This window comes from Vanellus vanellus, assembly GCF_965231255.1.
Source record: "Vanellus vanellus genome assembly, chromosome: 2".
Classification (NCBI taxonomy): domain Eukaryota; kingdom Metazoa; phylum Chordata; class Aves; order Charadriiformes; family Charadriidae; genus Vanellus; species Vanellus vanellus.
Genome location: NC_138906.1, coordinates 126,880,907 through 126,900,270, shown reverse-complemented (window position 1 = coordinate 126,900,270; position 19,364 = coordinate 126,880,907). Strand labels below are relative to the sequence as shown.

Below are 19,364 nucleotides of genomic sequence, written 5' to 3'. Positions count from 1 at the left end.
AGTCTTGATGCAAGTCCTTGAGACTGCCTTGCTTTAGATGTATTTGAGCTCCTGTGTAAGTATTGAAACTTTCTGCACTGATGTGGTTGGTTTTTACTCTTTTGACTATCACCAGTGCATTACTGTGAAAGTGTATTCAGAGAAAAAGTTAATGTATTTTTATTGGGGCTGACGAGCAGTAGGAAGCCAGCTTCTGTGACATGACTCATTTCTGAAGTCTTGTTGCCTGCTGTTGAGCTAGAGTGACAGTTCTGCAGTACTAAGCACTAACGAACCTGTTCTTGGCTATTTCCTTTGTCAAATATAAGAGGTACTCTGAAGAACTTGTGCAGAATATCATATGAGAGTGTGGAGGCTTTGAAGTTTTGTTATAAAGTGATCCATGAAGAGAAAAAGAAACAGTAAAAAAAATTTACGTTGAAAATCTGTTAGAACTTACAGGTAGTGAGAAATAGATCTGCACTTTCTAAAACCTTCATAGTTTTAAACAACTTATTAATTAGTGAGTTAATACTTTCTGTTTAATTTCCCTTAAAGCAATGAATGCAGTGAATGAAACCTTTCTGTTAGCAGGATTTTATTGAAGGGTATTTTGTAGTACTTAATTTTAATGCATTTGAAAACACTAAAATCTCAAACCATTCAGGTATTTTTGTTCATAGGGTATGCTGTACTCTATTTTGTTTCTTTGTATCTAATTTTAGGTAAACTACAATTTAGGAAGCTTAAAATTTTGAAATAGAAAATGGTTTACGTTATTTTCTACTATTTAAATATTTGACATTCTGTCTAGAAAAATGTGCTAAATACTAGGAAGGTGTTAGAGTCCCCTGCCATTTGAAGTCAGCCTAATTTTTATCGTAGAATCATAGAATTGCTGAGGTTGGAAGGGACCTTTAAGATCATCAAGTCCAACCATTAACCTACCCTGACAAAAAACACTTCTAAACCATGTCCCTAAGTACCACATCTACCCTTTTTTTAAACACCTCCAGGGATGGTGAATCCACCACCTCCCTGGGCAGCCTATTCCAATGTTTAATAACCCTTTCAGTGAAAAAGTGTTCCCTAATATCCAGTCTAAACCTCCCCTGACATAACTTGAACCCTTTTCCTCTCATCCTATCACTTGTCACCAGGGAGAACAGGTCAGCCCCCACCTCTCTACAACATCCTTATGAAGTATTTTATCAGATAGTTTATTACTGTCTTGTAGAAATGACTTTGTGTCTGTCTGACAGTATATGTATGTAGAAATGGATAATTTGTTACAACTTTCAACTTCTGTATTCTAGTAAGAAGCAACAACCTCTACAGCAGACATATTTTTTTAACTTACCTTTAAAAAGTTAGGTAATACTAATCAGGTTAGTTTTAGTAATGAAATTTAGATGATACTAGATATGCCAACAAATACTTCTTAAATCATGATAATGGCTTTTATTATAAATTAAATGCATACTTTATAAAGGATCTGATCAGAGTTTACTGGTAAATAGTGAAAATTATGTACTTCTTATGTTTAAATTTCCACTTAGAATTTGAAGTCCAACTGTATTCTATCAGGTGCATAAAACTGGTAAGATACATAAATGAAGAAATGGGCTTGTGTATTAACTTGAGTTACTATAAAGACTTCTAAAAGCAACAGCTGGAGTGAGTGACTTAGCTCTCAATGTATTAATCTAAGTTTAAAAAAAAAAAAGGCCCTATCAAAGTTTTGGTTTTGGTGTTTTGTTTTTTTTTCTCTAAAGTTCACGTTTTTGATACTTAGTTTAGGTAACAAAGTAGAGGAAATACTCTTTTTTCCTGCAGAATTCTCAACTTTTGGGAGTGCCCTCTGAGACTGCTTTTTTTGCAGGGGGAGCTAACCTGCTTATTGCTGTCCTTTGAGCAAACAAATTGCTTTTTATTTGTCGAGACTGTAAAAATAGTCTTCTGTCTCATTTTTTTTAATACAATATCTTAAGTCAGTCAGACTTGTCTTAATATATTATTACTTATAGCTGACTGATCTGTAAGTGTTCAAACATTGCGAAACACAGGGAGTATTGTTTGTACCGGAAGGCGTTCATGCTGTAGGTGGTACCTGATGGTCATGGCAGGTCAATCTGAGTGTAGGCTGCTGCTGAAAAGGGTGGTCCTGGCTTCCCTTCTGCACAAATGCCTCCTTGCTTCCTCCTGTGCTACAACTAGTGCTCCAGTGGCTATCCAGGAGACCACAGATGGGAACTGACCAGTTGGAAACTAATTGTTCCGTTCCTTTTTTCTGGCTTAAGATTCAATTGTATCAGATCTTTTTGGTTCAGCCTGTTTGCAGTTGCTGTTTCGTGCACAGGGATTGCAGCAGTAACATACAGCTGGGGTGAGGCGGACCTTCCCCCTTTTGATGGCTTGCTACATTCAGATTGTTTTAAGACAGTTGGGAGGCTCTACCTAAGGCTGCTTGCATCAGGTGAAGTAAAAAATGTAAGGAACTGGAAAGTAAATAGTAAATATTTGACATTAATCAGAACTGAATACTTTCTTCTTGAGGCAATGAGTATATGACCTTTGTTTATGTTCTAATTTTTGCTTGTCCATTATTGTGACAGGTCAAGTATAGTTGTGGTTGTGCATCTAAAATCAAATTATTCCTGAAAACTTCTGTAGTTAAATTCTCCATTGTAACATGGACCTTATAGTAAAGCATAGTAGGGCAAATATTTCACCTCTTGTTTCACTGCTCAGTAATTCATTAGAACTTAAAATCTCATAAGGGTGGAAGATAGGGTATCTGGGCTGCGTGAAGTATGGGTGGGAATCTTACAAAGTGCTCTTATTCTGTTTTGTCATTAGTTTTGACTTTCTCGGAAGAATACGAAATACCGTATGTTGAGCTGCTTGAGAAATCAGTTTCGATTATGCTGTTTATAGTGCATGTAAAATGGTATGGATCAAAGATGGCAACAGAAGCGGACAGCTGTTAATCGTACCAAGCATTGTACTCAGAGATCTGAAGTCTTTGTGAGTTATTTTTATAAATGACATTTTGAATTTAGGCAAGAATTTTTGACTGTTCAGGCTGCATGTACTGTTTAAGTTCAATGCTATCAGAACTTAAGTTTTAAGAATGCGTGGGAAACATGAGAAGAAAACAAAGTAAGGTTGTGAATCACCAGATGTTTGTGGCTTTACCAGAGCCATGCCAGGTTACCAATGTTTTTTGGGGGGCGGGGGGGGGGGGGGAGGGTTGAAGCTGCCCAGCAGAGGGCTTGCAAGCCTTGTCTGAAGTGACTCGCTGAGTGAACTACAGTGGAAGATTGCTCTTAGATGTTGCTGTAAGAACGCTAAACCACACAGCTGAGTTGGTCACAATTTACATAAGGAAGCAAATTCTGCTCTCAGAATAAAATACTGTTCAGTTATAACACGAGATTTGCAAATAATGATTTTTTTGCCAAGTAGCTGAGTATATAGAGCACAGTATGCAGATAATGAATCTGTGCATATCCATTTAGGTTAGGAGGAGTGTTCATTTATGTTAAAAAACAACAAAAAAAATCTTTAAGGAATATAACATGCCCCATCGCAAATAATTACTTACTGAACTCTAGTAAGAGTATACAGTAAGAACAATGTCCAGACCTCTAACTAAGTAAGCTTAACTCCAGTACGTTCGTGTACTGAACTGGAAATGCAGAATGATTGGACAATAATCTTGACGTTAACTGCAAGTGTGATCATCTATTGCCAGTAATAAAAACTGAAAATGGGACCGTGAGCATTTTGAAATGCCTGTTTCAAAAAAAGGTGCATGCCTGAGTAATTTTATTTTAAAAGAATGTTTAAGTGCTTAATGTTGTCAAGAGAAGATAACATCAGCCAGACTTCACAGGAGTGTTTTACTCAGATCACTTTGTTCATGCAATCCTTTATTATTTCGAACCCGAGTTCGATTCCACTGGAGCAAGCTGGTACAGTCTAGGACTCTCTTACAGGTATGTTAATGCTATCATGAGGTAAAGTTGTTCAAGAATATCTACTAACCTACTGGCTTTGCTAAAAAAAAATTGCAATTGACAAAGCAAATTCCTAAATTTCAGTTTAATAGTGTTTAAGAGTATTGTTTACTATTAATAAGAAGAGTACATGTCTTTATAAGATATTGAGTAGAATCAAGTGCAAAATTAATTTCAGTAGTTTCATTTCCACATCAAGTATGAGCTGCGGAAATTACCTTCTGTCAAATGTATATTTGGAACTGTTCCATGTATAGTTAGTAGGTCTATAATTTGTGAGGAGTATCAATGGAGAGATAATAACACATGATGCAAATGACATCATACTGTATAGGAGAAAAAACATGTATAGCAAAGTAGTTAGTGTCACGCTCTTTTGTCACTTAGGATAAAAAAAAATCTTTTAAAATGGCAAACAGTTCATACTTTTGTTTCATTATAGATTTTAGATAATATTCCTCCCTATGCTACTACTAGGAAGAAGCTACTCTGATCTTACCCTTCATGTCTTACTACATCTTGCAGAGGAATTGCTGACGAGTGTAGCTGCTTGTGCATCCCAAGATTATTTTTATCAGGGTCTGGAAAATGGGGCCTAAAGGATTACTGAACATGAGGGTCATTGTTAAATTAATGACTATGCCATCTGTTACCTGTTCTCATATCTCTTTCCTTTAACTTATTTAAACCGAATACTCAGAAAACTTTCCAAGTTTTGATGGTGAAATCTGAATCAGTAATGTAAATAACCCACTAAATTAAATTCTCATATGCTTCCAGGGAATAACTAGCCACCTTCCGTTAACATTTCTGAGAAATTCTTAGTTTTAAAAAAATTGTAATTTAAAGTTAAATTTATAAATTAATAACATTACATCTTTTTAATTTCTGGGTTCTTTTTTGGGTTACTAGAAAATGTCTTGAGTTCATGTGAAATATAATTAGAAGAATCTATGAGGAAGCTGTTAATGGCTTCTAACATTCAGATTAATTATGTTATCTCTGACCATATATTAGATTAAAAATTTTGTTCTGGTAACAGAGAACATTGTCGTGTCATGTTTTACCCAGGAGAGATTATTTCACTGGGAAAGGTAGAAGTATCTTCCAAATTCATTTCAAGTTCCAGATAGAAACTACAACTCAGTAGTCAGAATTTGATAGTCTTATTCCAAAAGCTAATAGTCAGTTCATGTTACTAGCTTGGTCTTTGTATTTTAAAGAAGCTTTAATATAAATTAGCTTATCTTATTTAAAAAAAAAAAAGCTTAAAGGTTTTTTTTTTATGGCCTTCTGAAGCTGCAATAGCTAAAACTGTGAAGTTACAGTTTTCAGTCCTCAAATTGATGATGTTTTCAGTTTGTTTCTGAAAAAAAATTTTGGCAAGTTTTAATAGCTGTACAAAGTTGAAAAAGTAATTGTGCCTCTTTAAAGCAACTTGCAATTTATGTAATATAAATATTTATGATGTTCTATACACTTCCTGATGTGAATCACTTGCTCATTGGAATTTTTAAATATCTTTCATTGAAGGGCCCTTTTTTCCATCTGTCTTTGTTAGAATTGCTGTGGTTGTTTGTAGTTCCCATTAGATGTCATTTTTCCTTTGCGTTAAGAGTCTGGCTGTTGAATGTAAAATAAGTTAATTAGTAGGGACTTTTAGTTTCTCAAGTATATTTTTTTTTTACTTTCCCCAGAGGATATTTGAAATGCTGTCCAGCAGGCTGTTAATTGCATTCTGTTGTTTTGTCAATGCCGTATTTTAATAAAATAAGAAATCCTTATTAATGTGTGAGTTTAAGAATACGGACTGCTTCATACTGGATCTCTCCTCAGTGTTTTCCAATTTATGATCCGTAAGAGTGAATGGCTTAAACACTTAGGAGAATATTTCAAGCAAACAGAGAATATTATTAAATTTATTTTCAGATTTCTGAAATTGGATTAAACAAAAGTGTCTATAAATTCTAATCTAAGTGATTAAAGAAATCTTAGTTTTGAAGACATTTTTGCTTGAAGATGGTCCAGTTGTCTCAGCTGCTGAAGTTTGACCTTGGTTTGAGACAGGCTTGCATAGACTGGTCTGCAGGTGTATGAAGAGCTGTGCTTTTACCTCTTGTGTTATCCCCATGCCTCACGTATACCTTGCCCTCCATAAGTGGAAGAAGCAAGTGGGGTATTGGCAGATGTTTTCAGGTGCCTGCCCTCACTGATGAATCATAGAATGGCTTGGATTGGAAGGGACCTTAAAGATCATCTAGTTCCAACCCCCCTGCCATGGGCAGGGACACCTCCCACTAGACCAGGTTGCTCAAAGCCCCATCCAGCCTGGCCTTGAACACTTCCAGGGATGGGGCAGACACAACTTCTCTGGGGAACATGTGCCAGTGTCTCGCCACCCTCACAGTAAAGAATTTCTTCCTAATATCTAATCTAAAGCTACCCTCTTTCAGTTTAAAACTGTTACGCCTCATCCTATCACTACACTCCCTGACTCCCTCCTCCACCTTTCCTGTAGGCCCCCTTTAGGTACTGGAAGGCTGCTATAACGTCTCCCCGGAGCCTTCTCTTCTCCAGGCTGAACAACCCCAACTCTCTCAGCCTGTCTTTATAGGAGAGGTGCTCCAGTCCTCATCATCATCTTTGTGGCCCTCCTCTGGGTGCAGTCCAACAGGTCCACGTCTTTCTTATGTTGGGGGCTCCAGAGCTGGATGCAATACTCCAGGTGGAGTCTCGCCAGAGCAGAGTAGAGGGGCAGAATCCCCTCCCTCACCCTGCTGGCCACGCTTCTTTTGATGCAGCCCAGGATACAGTTTGCCTTCTGGGCTGTGAGCGTACATTGCCGTCTCCTGTTGAGTTTCTCGTCACCCAACAGCCCCACGTCCTTCTCCTCAGGGCTGCTTTTAATCCGTTCTCCACTCAGCCTGTATTTGTGCTTGGAAATCGTGATGGGCTAACTGGAAGTGTTTGATAAACTAAAACTAGGTGCCAGCTATACCATAGCGGTGTATTTGATGCAAAATAAGCAGGAGATACCTATGTCAGCTCTGAATTTAACAGCTTATGTGCCAGAAAAAAATATGGAGGTAAATGGGCTGAAGCAGAGCTAAGCTCTGAGGCAGCTATGCTGCTTTGTAGCACCTGATCTATACCTCAAGATACCTGTTTGATCTATCAGTTTGTCTTAAAGCCTCTGACAAAACCGATCATGTACTTAAAAAATGATTAGGGTAAGTGAGATTACATGCATATTTAGAATATTTCTAGAATTACATGTCATGTAAGCATTTGTTGTCATAGAGAGTAGTCATGTGAATGTGTATGTTAATATGTGTTCCATACCACCAAGTTCCCCTGAGAAATGTGGGGATTGGGCTCTTTTGGAAATGAGGATACTTTTAGATGCTTAAACAAGGATTTAGGTACCTAGTTCAGGACATCTCTGTGGGAAAGACTGAGCCTTACAAGATTTCCCTCCTATTCTTGATCTCTTTGTAGTTCTTTTTAAAGTTTGCAATATATGTCTATGGATTTTGAAGTGTAATAGCAGCTTCGTGTGGGCTTAGAGGGAAGAATTCACAAAATATAGCTGTCAGTGATTGAAGCCAATCTCGCTAGGCTTTCTTTGTAGGCAGTGAAGAGTCAGCCTTTCTAGAGAGCAGATCAAGGCACAAGCTCAATTTAGCCACTCTGAATTCCTCTTTACAATAGAAGGGCGTATGTGTTCTCGCTAGGCTAAAGTTGTGATTGCCCTTTTCAATAAAGGCATTCGTCTTTATAAAATCATCATTAAACATGGCCTGAATGGGAAAGGCAAATTCAAGTATTTATAAACGCTAAGGCAAGTAATTTGAGAGCTATAGCAGAAAATACTGTGTTTGTGTCTGGAAAACTCCTTCAAAAGCCTATGAAAATGATCTGTATATTTTTTGGCAACCATGGTAGCTTTCACACAACAGTTTGTTTGGTTCAGTCCTTTGGTAGAAATCCTGTCAATATAATTAAAAAGAATAACATGTATTTAGTAGGAGCTTATATTTAAAACATGGAAGACAAACTCCAGAGACGATGCAGTAGTTTAAGAAGTTATCATCTACCTCATGCAGCAGAGCTGGCAAAAATAAATCACAAAAGTCTACAATTTCATTCTGTCTTCACTGTCAGTTTAAGCAGATGCTGGACTTGACTTGAAGGATCTGAAGTGTTGTCATATTTTCCAGTTGCTGGGTTGGGGAGGGTGTTGGGGAGTGGAAGACTGTACTGCAAGAGAAGGTCAAAGCAGAGAGTGGGAGCTGCTAGCGTTTCCAACTGCTGCAGGAGAAATCATCAAAGATATTTTACTCCTGGTTTAAATTGATTACTATTTCTGGGTAAAAGAAAGCTTCTTATGTTTTGTATTTCCAGATGGACCTTCAACTGATAAAGATTCTGAAGAAAAGAAAAAGGAGCCTGCATCTTCATCACAAAACAGCCCTGAAGCAAGAGAAGAAAGGTGCTTAATTCTTTATGTCTATACAAATAACCTCATTCAGTACAAATTAACATTAAACTATTTGGTCCAATTTTGAGATATTAGAGACAGCATCCACGTTCTTTTCTGAAATACATAGAGTTGTACAAGAAATGGTGAGTTTTTAGGGAAGTAAATCCTGCTGCTGCCATTAAAAAAAGATGAAAGCAGCAGGTCAAGGTATGGCCAGATTAATTATCGTTTATTCCATCTGTGTCATCTGTCAAATGCTCCTTCCTCTCTCAATACTAGCACTGAGCTTTGAGAACTGTAAAACAACTTTCAGTCACAGCTTTGTGGTAATTGCATGTTAGAGGTTTAGAATACTACTTCTGTCTGTTAGCTTTTACGTTTAATAAACAATCTCATTCTGCACTCTTTTTGGTAAACACAAAATACATGTTATCAGAAAAATGAGCCCATGTTAATGATGCCATAGCAGCTGAAAAACATTTGCAAAATAGTATCTGCAAATCCGTCTCTTTTGTACATTTCTGGTTTTAGTGAATCTGTTCCCAGCAGCCATTTTCAAATTGTAATTTAACCTCTAACCATTTGTCCTGATGCCAGCTGAAAACTTTTTTTGTTTACAGTTTGCAAAGCTACACTAATTGCTTGCTTGTGACCATGGTACCACTTCAGTACAGTAAGCAGACTGAATGTTAGTGTGACATATCTTCACTATTTTTTATAGTAAAGTTCCATGCGGAGGAAGAAAAGATTTCATGTTAATGTAGAGAACCAAGAATTAAAACTCATATGCTACATAATGGAATGAAATACCTGCTGTGTCTCTACTGTGTGAAATACCTTGATGAATAGTCTAAAGACAGTTCTAAAATTGTATTGACTCTAGAGCTATAAGTAGCTTTAAAAAGTTGGCTTGTGTTCTTGTTTTTGGAATAACATCAAATGAATGTAGGAGAAAACATGTGTTTTGCCCTGGAACAAAGTTACATGAAGAGCGGTGAAAAACATTAATATTAGTTTTCTTTTTGCCTTTTTTTAGCAGTTCAAGTAGCAATTCCAGCAGCAGGAAGGAGGAGGGTAGTGCTCCCTCAAATTCTTTCATCCCTTCTTTTCCCCGGGCTCCAAGCACTTCGGATTCTGTACGAGTGAAATGTAGAGAAATGCTCTCTGCTGCTCTCAGAACAGGAGGTGAGCTTTGTAGACTATATTTTAAAGATTATATTTCCTTCTTTTCTATTTCAGTCCTTCCCAATCTGTATTTTTCCTGCCCTGTAGGGTAGAATAAGCCCTGTTTATGTCCATTTATGTGTATATACCCACAGGCCAGTTCACCCCAGTTGCCAGTAACGAGTAACCTTGACAGCATGGGAATGTATTGAAATACATTTTTCTTGATGATGATATCGGACGTTTTGTGTCTTCTGTTCATCTGATATCTTGCCTACAGTGGAACTTGTTTTCAGGAAGGTTATTGCCTCCTTGGTGCCTCATTTAAATCTTTTTGTGGAAGCTGCTATTTTTTTGTCTTATCTCTGACTGAAAGTGCCACTATATACATGCCTGCCTTTCTTATACCAGAGTTCCTGTGGGCCTTCAGATTATGGATTTTGAAGCCTGCCTTTCTGTTTTGATTTAATCTTGGAAGGAATCTGTAAATTCCTTGACTGTTTGGGGTTTTTTTTGTTGTTTTTTCTTTTTCCCCCTCATATGCACTTGGGTGTCTTTAAACTGACAGATTGAACAATATGTTAGATCAGGAGCAAACTAAAAGTTGGACTCCTCAGAATGACTTGAATTTTTTCTTGTGGGTCCTTCTCTTCTGCCAGAATTTACAACCCAGATCCTGTTCTTAGCTTTGTGTAACCTGACCCAGTGTAAGCAGGCTTCTGAATCACCCATTTTTACCCTCTTTACTCTTATTCTTTCTTCTAATTCACATAAATTCAGATACAGACAGTAAGCAAAGCTGACTAAAGGCCATGAATTTGTGGTCCTTTGGATACGTAGTTCATAGACTTCTAAAATAATTTGTGACCTGAAAGTTGCATATAGTGTCTTAGTATTCATGATTCTATGTAGTCTTAATTTTGGCTAGTTTTCCAACAACTCTTTTTGCTATGTTACTCTCTACAGCACATATAAACTGATCATCCGTGGGTTGAATGCCAATCTCAAAAAAAAGTTATTTTCTGGTTTTAAGGCCTTGTGCATGAGATTGAAGGAGAAATGTTGTTTGGATTACTTATTGAAGTATACCAATGTTAAAATGAGAAGGAGGAAAACACCTAATGTGTCTAATTTGACCTGAAGTGTCTCAAGATAATTGTTTACTGTTTCTGACCAAAACCCTTACTCATAAAGACTTTCCAAGGTAGCTTAGGATAAGTGTTGTATTGTCTTCAAGGTTGCTATGGTTAATTTCTTCTAATTTACATGTTTTATGACACACCTCTGCTTTGCATTTTTAAAAAATATCTAATAACATTGTTTCTGTTCTTTAATTACTGTGTTTCTAATGAGATCTTTCTCTTGCATGGTCACAAAGCGTTAATTGCTTATGCTTGTATTGTGTGTGCTGAAAGAATTGATGAAACACTACAAAATGTTTTCTTTTTATAATAGTCTGCTCTTTGCACAGACATGTGGAGATGGGTATTTGCCAAGCCTATTAGAATATTTAAATTTTTTCTGTATATCAAAGTGTCTTGTTACTACTTGTGTTTGCAACTAGATGCCAGATTTTTTGGTTCTGTGAAAGATTTACGGTTGTTCTACTTTTTTAAACTTCTGTTGCTCTTCATTTCACTTATTTTTGTTCTCCCAAGTAATGTTAACAAAGTCTTGAAAGGATAAGTATACAGTACATGAAACTTTCTATACAAAAGAAAAATTCATTGCAGTTGTTTTGTAATTTGCTGAGTTTCAGAGTTTTGAATGGGCTGTCAAGGATATAGAACACTGATGAGATTGTCAGGTTGCTAATATTTTAATATTTGCTTTCCTCAGATGATTACATTGCTATTGGTGCTGATGAGGAAGAGCTGGGTTCTCAGATTGAAGAAGATATCCTTTGTTGTCTATGTGCTTTAGAACAAGACTTTTTTAAAAACATTGATAATATTAAAAGTAATTAACTTGATCTTTATATATTTTTTTAAATTCATTTAAAACAAAAGTAGCAAACTGTGTTCAACACATCGGTGCAGAAATTTAGTGTTTAAAAAGCCAGCACAACCTAAATCATTTGCCTTAAAACATGTAGGAATGTGTGTAGGTTAGTGTGTGTGGGTTTTTTCCAGTTCAGTATGTTTTCCTTGCAGCAGCAATATTATATCTTACTGAAGCATTCTGACATAAAATGCTGGGCTCTTCCAGCACTGGAACAGGCTGCCCAGGGAGGTGGTGGAGTCTCCATCTCTGGAGACATTCAAAACCCGCCTGGACGCGTTCCTGTGCAACCTGCTCTAAGGTGGCCCTGCTCTGGCAGGGGGGTTGGACTAGATCATCTCCAGAGGTCCCTTCCAACCCTATGATTCTATGTTTTTTTAAAACCTTTTTGTGTTAACAGTTTTAACATTTTTCCACAAGGTTATTTCTAAATTAATTTGGAATTTTCAAAAGGGTTGTTCTGGGGGCAATGTTTGAACAGTTCCATAGCAGATGTCTAGGATTCTTTTTATTTTGTTTGTTTGTTTTCTTGTGGGGGTATTCTTAAGCATAGAAATAGTCTGAGCTTCACGATTCTAACTTGCTAATGTCCTTTGGTAATTACAGTCAGCCACCATTTCTATTAAGGAATTTCCTGTTTCTGTTGCAAACCTGTTTTAAAATTCTGTCAGTGAGCTTCAGTGTTTCAATATTTGGTTTAGAAATCAGTTAATTCTCAGAATGAGGTCAAAGAACTGGACGTAAATTTATGGGTGACTTTTCACAATTTCAGTTGAGATCCTACTACCCAAAAATTCATGTTTCACTGACCATGTGCTAAACTATGATTAGGCTTCAGACGGACATGAAGTCTGCTGTGTTGAACAGAAAAGTAACTTGGTTGGTGTTGGGGTGGGGGGAAGGACTCGGTCAACAGTGAAGTACATTGCTTTAGAAAAGTTACCCCCCAAAATGAATCCTTTATAGTGCTCTGTTTTACTTGTTAATGTTTTGTTCCTTAAATCCAAAGCACCTATTTTTCAAGAATTAAAAAACACTGATATGAAATACAAAAACAGGGTACGAAGTAGGATAGCAAATCTCAAGGATGCAAAGAATCCTAACCTAAGGAAAAATGTGTTATGTGGGAACATTCCTCCTGACAAGTTTGCCAAAATGACAGCAGAGGTAAGCAAAGCATAGGCTTGAACTTTTTCCCAGTTGGACTTACATCCTGGCCTGTATTAGCGATAACAATAATTTATGTAAGCTGCCTGCACGTCTGAAAGACTACGGTTTGTTTGTGGCTTGCACAGTCTGAATTAGACAGGACTGTGTTAGGGCAGAGGGAATGAAAGTGGTTTTCATTAATGGTTCCTAAATATCTGATTTTGCCTCTAAGTCGGAAGGCAGGTAAGCTGTTGCGTGCAAATTTCCTGAAGTATGATACGTCGTGCCATTTTTGAAAAGCCACATGATTTATCGGTGATAGCTTTTTAAGTTCAGGAAGATGTAAATATATCTGGCTGGCGACTCCAAGCTGCTTGCCCATACACCTTTCTGGATATGTAAGCGTTAGCCTGTCTTGCCATTTGTTTTTCAAAGGCTAACCTCGGCTGTTATATTCCTATGCAAGGTATAACACTGTGGTTTTAAAGATCAGTCCCTCTCCTGGTGGCATTTTCAGTGTTCATTTAAAGCTTATCACAAATTTGACGGAATACTTTAAATTATTTTGAAGGAAACTTATCACACCCACCCCCCCCCATCGGGTATAAAAGAATATCTTGGAGACAAAGAAATTATATTTATGATCAAGTAATGAAAATCATGTTTAGCTTTATTCTAAAGGAAAGTTTTGGTGTGTTTGGTGTGTTCTGTTTTTTGTTGTTTGTTTTTTTTTTTTTTGTTCTATAGCTTTAGGTACAGGTTAGGGCAAACAGAGGCTGATAAAGGAATGTGTAAAGAAAAGTAGATTGGATCTTCAGCGTGTATTTAGAGTTTTTTTGTTCTATGTGTGTGTATGTACATACGCACAAACATTTTGTGTTGTCCCATGCCCAGTCTTTGTTTTAATTAATGTCTTGGATTAAAATTATAATGCCTAAAAAACACCTTAGTGTTAAGATTACTTCTGCAGTGAAACAGCATTGATACAAGATTTGCATTCCACATCTACATGGGATGTGGAGTAAAACTTTATTGAAGAAAAATGTCACAACTTGTTTTTGCCGATCACACCTGATTACTATATGTTGTGGGCACCTTGTACAGTAGAACTGTTTTGAAGAAAAAAGAAAATTGGTGAATCTCAGCTCTTCGGTTAATGTTCTGAAACTAAATGTATATGACTTCTGGTAACATATGGTAAATTATAACTGTACTGTATTTCTCAGTACAAATATGGAAGTAGTCAGAGTAGCGTAAATTTTTCCTATAATAATCTTCCATACGTCAGTGAGATAATTATGCAAGGATCCAAACTAGGAAGAGGAGCTTTTTCCTCCTCTCTGGAGAACATTTAAGTCCTCCTCTGCCTTGTCTCTGCATTACATTTCTGAACTTCAGAAATGCATTTGCATAGAAATGTTTCTAGGTGTTTAATACTGTAGCTTTTACAGTTTTTTTTCCCAGCTGTGTGAAAAAAAGAAACAAACAACAAAACCAACCAACCAACAAAAATCACCCCCCCCCCCCCTTTTTTAACTTTTTGTAGCTTCTGTGCTGTGAAATACCCCAACTTAGGTCTCATAAAATTAAAAATGTGTGGAGTTACTTTGTCCTTCATTAGAGTTGTTGTTCATGGATTCTAAATAAAAAATGGGCTCGCACAGTGGTAACGACTTATTTAAAGCTAAAACTGTATAGTAAACTATCTTCTCCTTGTCCATAACAGGAAATGGCAAGTGACGAGCTGAAAGAAATGCGCAAAAATCTGACCAAAGAAGCTATCAGAGAGCACCAGATGGCTAAAACAGGAGGTACCCAAACTGATCTGTTTACATGTGGCAAGTGCAAAAAGAAGAACTGTACATACACCCAGGTACATGGTTATTCAGGCTCTTTGTTTTCCTTTTTCAAAGCTTAAGTCCTATGTAAAGATTGTCAGAGAAAAAAGTTTTAATTACAAAATGAACTTCTAACAAAATGCTAACAAATTACAAAATATTTGAAGATAATTGGATCTGTTTAGGTGTACTTACAGAAATAATGTTTGATGTATTCATTTAGCAATTCAGCAAAGATTTTCTGTAAATCCAAGCTGAGTGTCTATACAGCCTGAAACAATAGTTTCTTTTCAATGCTGAGTTTTTGCTAATTCTTCTTATTACATCTTATTAATATGGTTTTATGTGGAGGAGAGCTAATTTACTGTTTTTAGTGTGTGTAAACTTTTCTTTACAGAAGGAATAAATAGCAGAAAATAATGATACATATTATAAAGTATATATACATATATATTTTTATATATATATAATCTACCATTTGACTAACACTGGACCCTGGTTTACAAATGTTGCTACAACTCTTTTCTATTTTAATCAGGAAATACGTGCAAGAAGGAGGGCTTTAGTTTGTTTAGCAGTGCTTCAGGGCATATAATTTTGATCATAGGATCAGCTGCGTTTAATTTAATATTGTATATCAGATGCTTTAAGTAGAAAGCTGGTTTTGAATCATGAGACTTTTAAGCCTTTGCATCAGTAAATATATGTAAAGCTGTAATGAACATGTAGTTTTATTGCAGAATCTTTTCATAGAAGTATGTGCACAGTTTCTGTGTCAAAATGGATATTTTAGTGCTACTAAATCTGTCAAAACATAAGTTTCTGATCGCTTTATAGTCTAGACAAAAAAACGGTTTCAATTGATACAGAAAGTTAGCTTGTATTTTTATGCAAATATGTTTCCTTAATGTTAACCTTTGATTTTTAAACCTTTACATTGAACACATACTAAAAAAAGCTGAAGATACTAATTTTCCTTTTCTGCTCTGGCTCTTGCCTTTGCCGAAGGTTCAAACCCGCAGTGCTGATGAACCCATGACAACGTTTGTTGTCTGTAATGAATGTGGAAACAGATGGAAGGTAAGACTGCTCTACATGTCTGATAGCAGAGAGCCAGGCTCTGTGCTTAATTTTAGTTTACAGTAAATTACAAGTGAGTTTCTGTTGAGTTTTGGTTATTTCTTAGCCCATTAATGATATTACGTGTTGATACTGCAAAGTAGCTTTAGATTAGAAAAGTATTTTTGACTGAAGGTGTGAGATCACACATGTAGGGCAGTGGCAAAGGGGAAGAGAAGTCAGGACATTGACTTAGTCCTTGTGACATTTAGTTACAATACTGCTTGGCCATATGAAGTAGTGGCAAGTTAGTCACTGTGTTTTCTCTTTCTTCACCCAAAGATATTCTAACTATTTTTAGTTTCTGCTTAGATGAGAGGAATAGGCCTTTTTAGCCCTTTTGTTGTTTTTTTTCCTGTGGTTTTTTTTTTTTTTTTGCTACTCCAAAAAGAAGGTGGGATAAAAAAGAGATGATTGCTGCCATATTCCTATGTCAGAATAAGCGTAGGGCAGTGATAACTAAATTTTTTTTTAAGTTCAGGAGATGGGAATTATAAAAGCTTCTGAGGAACACTGGTAGTCCAATAAAGTGGAGAGACACTGAAATGAAGGCCTGTAAAATTTACACCTTAAGATATGATAGCATGCAATATGAAGCATCATACCCTGATTCCATTGTTTTTCTGTGTTAAGAATGCTGCAACTCTGCAGAACCATGTTGTACAGCATATGTTGATTACTCCATAAAAAAAAATCTGTTATGTATCTTGTTTTACATACCTTAATACTGAATATTGTTCAAATCTGTACTCTGGTATATCTAAAAAAAAATATTTTGTTTGATGCAATACCTGGAAAAATTCATTTGTCCTTAAAACCTTCTGTAAGGTGGTGTTTACAAAAGTGTCCGTATAAAGATTCTTGAGTGAAGGAATGGTTATGATATAAGCAAATGCTTTAACTAGTAATTTCCATATCCTAAGCGTGGTGTCATATTTCTGTTTCTTCTTGCAAAGATTTAGAAATAAGCTGTATGAAGATCTCATAAAAATTCTTTTCTTTTGACAGTTCTGTTAGAAGAAGAAATTGTCAAGACATCTGGACCAGTATGAAAGAGGATTTTGTAATTAGCTTTAAAAACTAGGCTAAGCATCTAGCTTCCTGCAAATGCGAGCTTTTGGGGGGGGGGTGCAGGGGGGGTGTTTGGTTTTTTTGTTTTGTTTTGGTTTTTAAGCAGCATACATGCCTGAAGTTAGCCTTTGTTTTGACACAACCATCATTTCCTTAAATGCCTTCCTTATAGCTGATAGTCAGTAGGGCCAGGTTGCTCAATTGTATGGTGAATGTTAAAATATTTTTTCATTTTTATAAGTAAGTTGACATTAAACTTTTACCAATTAAACATTTTGGTAATTGACTTGTTTTTTTCTAACTTTGTGAAGAATGTACTGTATTTTTTGTGGTCTGAAACATACACGCTCCTCCCGTATGTATTTTACCTCTCCATATTTGTTCAGTTGTAAGAATGGAATTTGTTCCTTGCTGCTGTGTTCACTAGTTTTGCAAAGAGAAAATGTGTCCAACTTCATCTAATTACGTTAAACTTGGTTGTTAACTAAATCACAATTTAGTTAACTCTCTAGTTTGTACGTAGTGTTTCTGAATTAGGACTCAAGTTGTGGTCATGGGATTTGGCAATTTATTAGTGGATATGATGACCTCTGTTGCAGTGGTTGGTTAAGCTTGTTTATGTAACCAGCTTTGATCAATGCAATACATTTTATTGCCCAAAGCATGTATTTTACATTCTATCAATAGGTATTATGTCTAGGAATGTCTTAAAATAGTTGGTTAAATCTGATTTGAGTGTTCAGTTTTGCTTAACGTGCTTGACAACCAAGTTTGGTTTAGACTTAGTAAATAAGCAAAGGCATTGTGTTGTAGGCTGTCCTAGTAACACCAGCTAACCAATTCATCACAGTATGAACTGGCTGGGAAGGTAATATTAAATTCACGTCATATAAATGACATTAATTTGTTCATGAACTGAATTTTGAGATGTAGAGTATCCGATGTCAATCATAAACCTGCAGGTGAGAATAATTTATTAAATTTACGGTCTTTTCCATATGTGGAATGATATAAATACTGCTTTGTTAGAGGCTGCTTTTTAACAGTGCACATGTTTAGAAGTATTTTCAAATGTGCTTTCAAGGAAAAACTTGTCAACATCTTTAGAAGAGATTAAATTCTTTCATTATACCTAAGTTTATATTATCTAATTTATTGAAGTCTGGGACTGAGGAGGTCTATCCTGGCAATGCGTAAAGGATTCATGGGGGGATGAGAAAAGTGTGTGTGGTTCGTTGAGAATAAATTCCTTGACTGTAAAGGTAAACCAAGATTTTCTGTCTTGCATAACTTTATATAAAAACTTTTTAAACTCAATTTGATCGATATTAATGCCTGAATGTTTTCAGAAAACATTCTTTTTTTCTACTAACAGAATGGGTTTATTTTTAGCCTGTATGTCAGTCCTTTGGCAGGATTGCTTCTTAAGAGTTACTTAAAGATGCATAATTGATTTTTTTTTTCCAAGTTGTTTAAGACAAAAACAACTAATGACAGACATTTAATAGCAATTGCAGTGCTTTGTTTGGAGGCCTTTGCAAAGGAAGAAGTCCAAAAAACTATGTTAAAAATGATTGCAAATTTCCCCTGCTGTTCACAGCATATAAACAGGGCAGGCAGGGGTTTGTTTGCATAACCTTCCTCACGCTACGTGTCATTTAATCTTTATGCCTGACTGTGGCACTTAGGAAAATAACCTTTTGAGAAAATGTAGTAATTGTCTTTCTGTACTTACCAAATTATATCTGGACTTCATTAAAAGACACAGAACTGCAATATTGTGTGAGGTAGGTGTATCCAAGTAGGAGTTCAAATAGAACGTTTCATCTCATGTTACCTTATAGCTGTGGCAACAGCCTTCACCCTTTCTCTCTTCTGTCCCTGAGGTAAAAAGAACGTTGTCTTTCTCACAGTGAAAGATGAAGTCCAAGAACTAGATCCAAACAAAAATCTTAGGTGCCTGAATTCTATGTTTCATTTTGGTTACCCAGATCCAAAAATAGAACTGCCGAGCTGTGAGCTTTGGACACACCTCTGGTTAACAGGTGCTTCAGTCTTCCCGGTTGTCTGAAATCGCTCTCCTCTATCAGAGAGGATGCAAAGTCTGAAGGATGTATAGGAAAAGGATGCAGAGATGGGGCTGGGAGTGTGTGTCATTTCCTCAGCTGGCTGGCTTATCTACTCAGCTGCAACTGACCCAGTACATTCGGATCTTTTACACAGTGAAACATACTGGCAGAACTGGGGATGATTCTCTCCCACGCAAGAACATCAGGTTTGTTCATTACCTTTATGGACATTTGAATCCTCTCAGACAAGCGAGACTGGAACATGGTTGCCCTACAACTTAAGCTAGTTTTTACACTAATATAGTAGAGAAAAAGAGGGGGCCGTGTTCTTTTTGAAGTGCGGGTGTGTGTAGATCTGTAAGGATGCCATCTTTCCTTCTCTAAGGAAGGCCAGAGGTTTCTGCTGCTCAGAAAACGCAGCTTCCAGATCCTTAGTTGGAAGGCATTTTCTCATACGTTAACTTGCTCA

General features: G+C 36.4%; 1 protein-coding gene across 3 annotated transcripts in view; it reads left to right on the top strand.

The window, feature by feature from the left end:
* Window positions 1-16,877, top strand: part of LOC309686440 (transcription elongation factor A protein 1) — a 50,870-nt gene extending 33,993 nt beyond the window's left edge. For 2 of the 3 annotated variants that reach the window (XM_082499136.1, XM_082499132.1), the window contains 7 exons: window positions 8,406-8,493; window positions 9,521-9,669; window positions 11,488-11,544; window positions 12,662-12,816; window positions 14,525-14,671; window positions 15,645-15,716; window positions 16,764-16,877. In XM_082499136.1, the coding sequence (XP_082355262.1) occupies window positions 8,406-8,493; window positions 9,521-9,669; window positions 11,488-11,544; window positions 12,662-12,816; window positions 14,525-14,671; window positions 15,645-15,716; window positions 16,764-16,772 (677 nt within the window). In that variant the 3' untranslated portion in view covers window positions 16,773-16,877. The remainder of the gene's footprint in view (window positions 1-8,405; window positions 8,494-9,520; window positions 9,670-11,487; window positions 11,545-12,661; window positions 12,817-14,524; window positions 14,672-15,644; window positions 15,717-16,763) is intronic. The other variant, XM_082499133.1, reaches the window with a different exon arrangement.
* The last annotated feature ends 2,487 nt before the right edge of the window (window positions 16,878-19,364 follow it).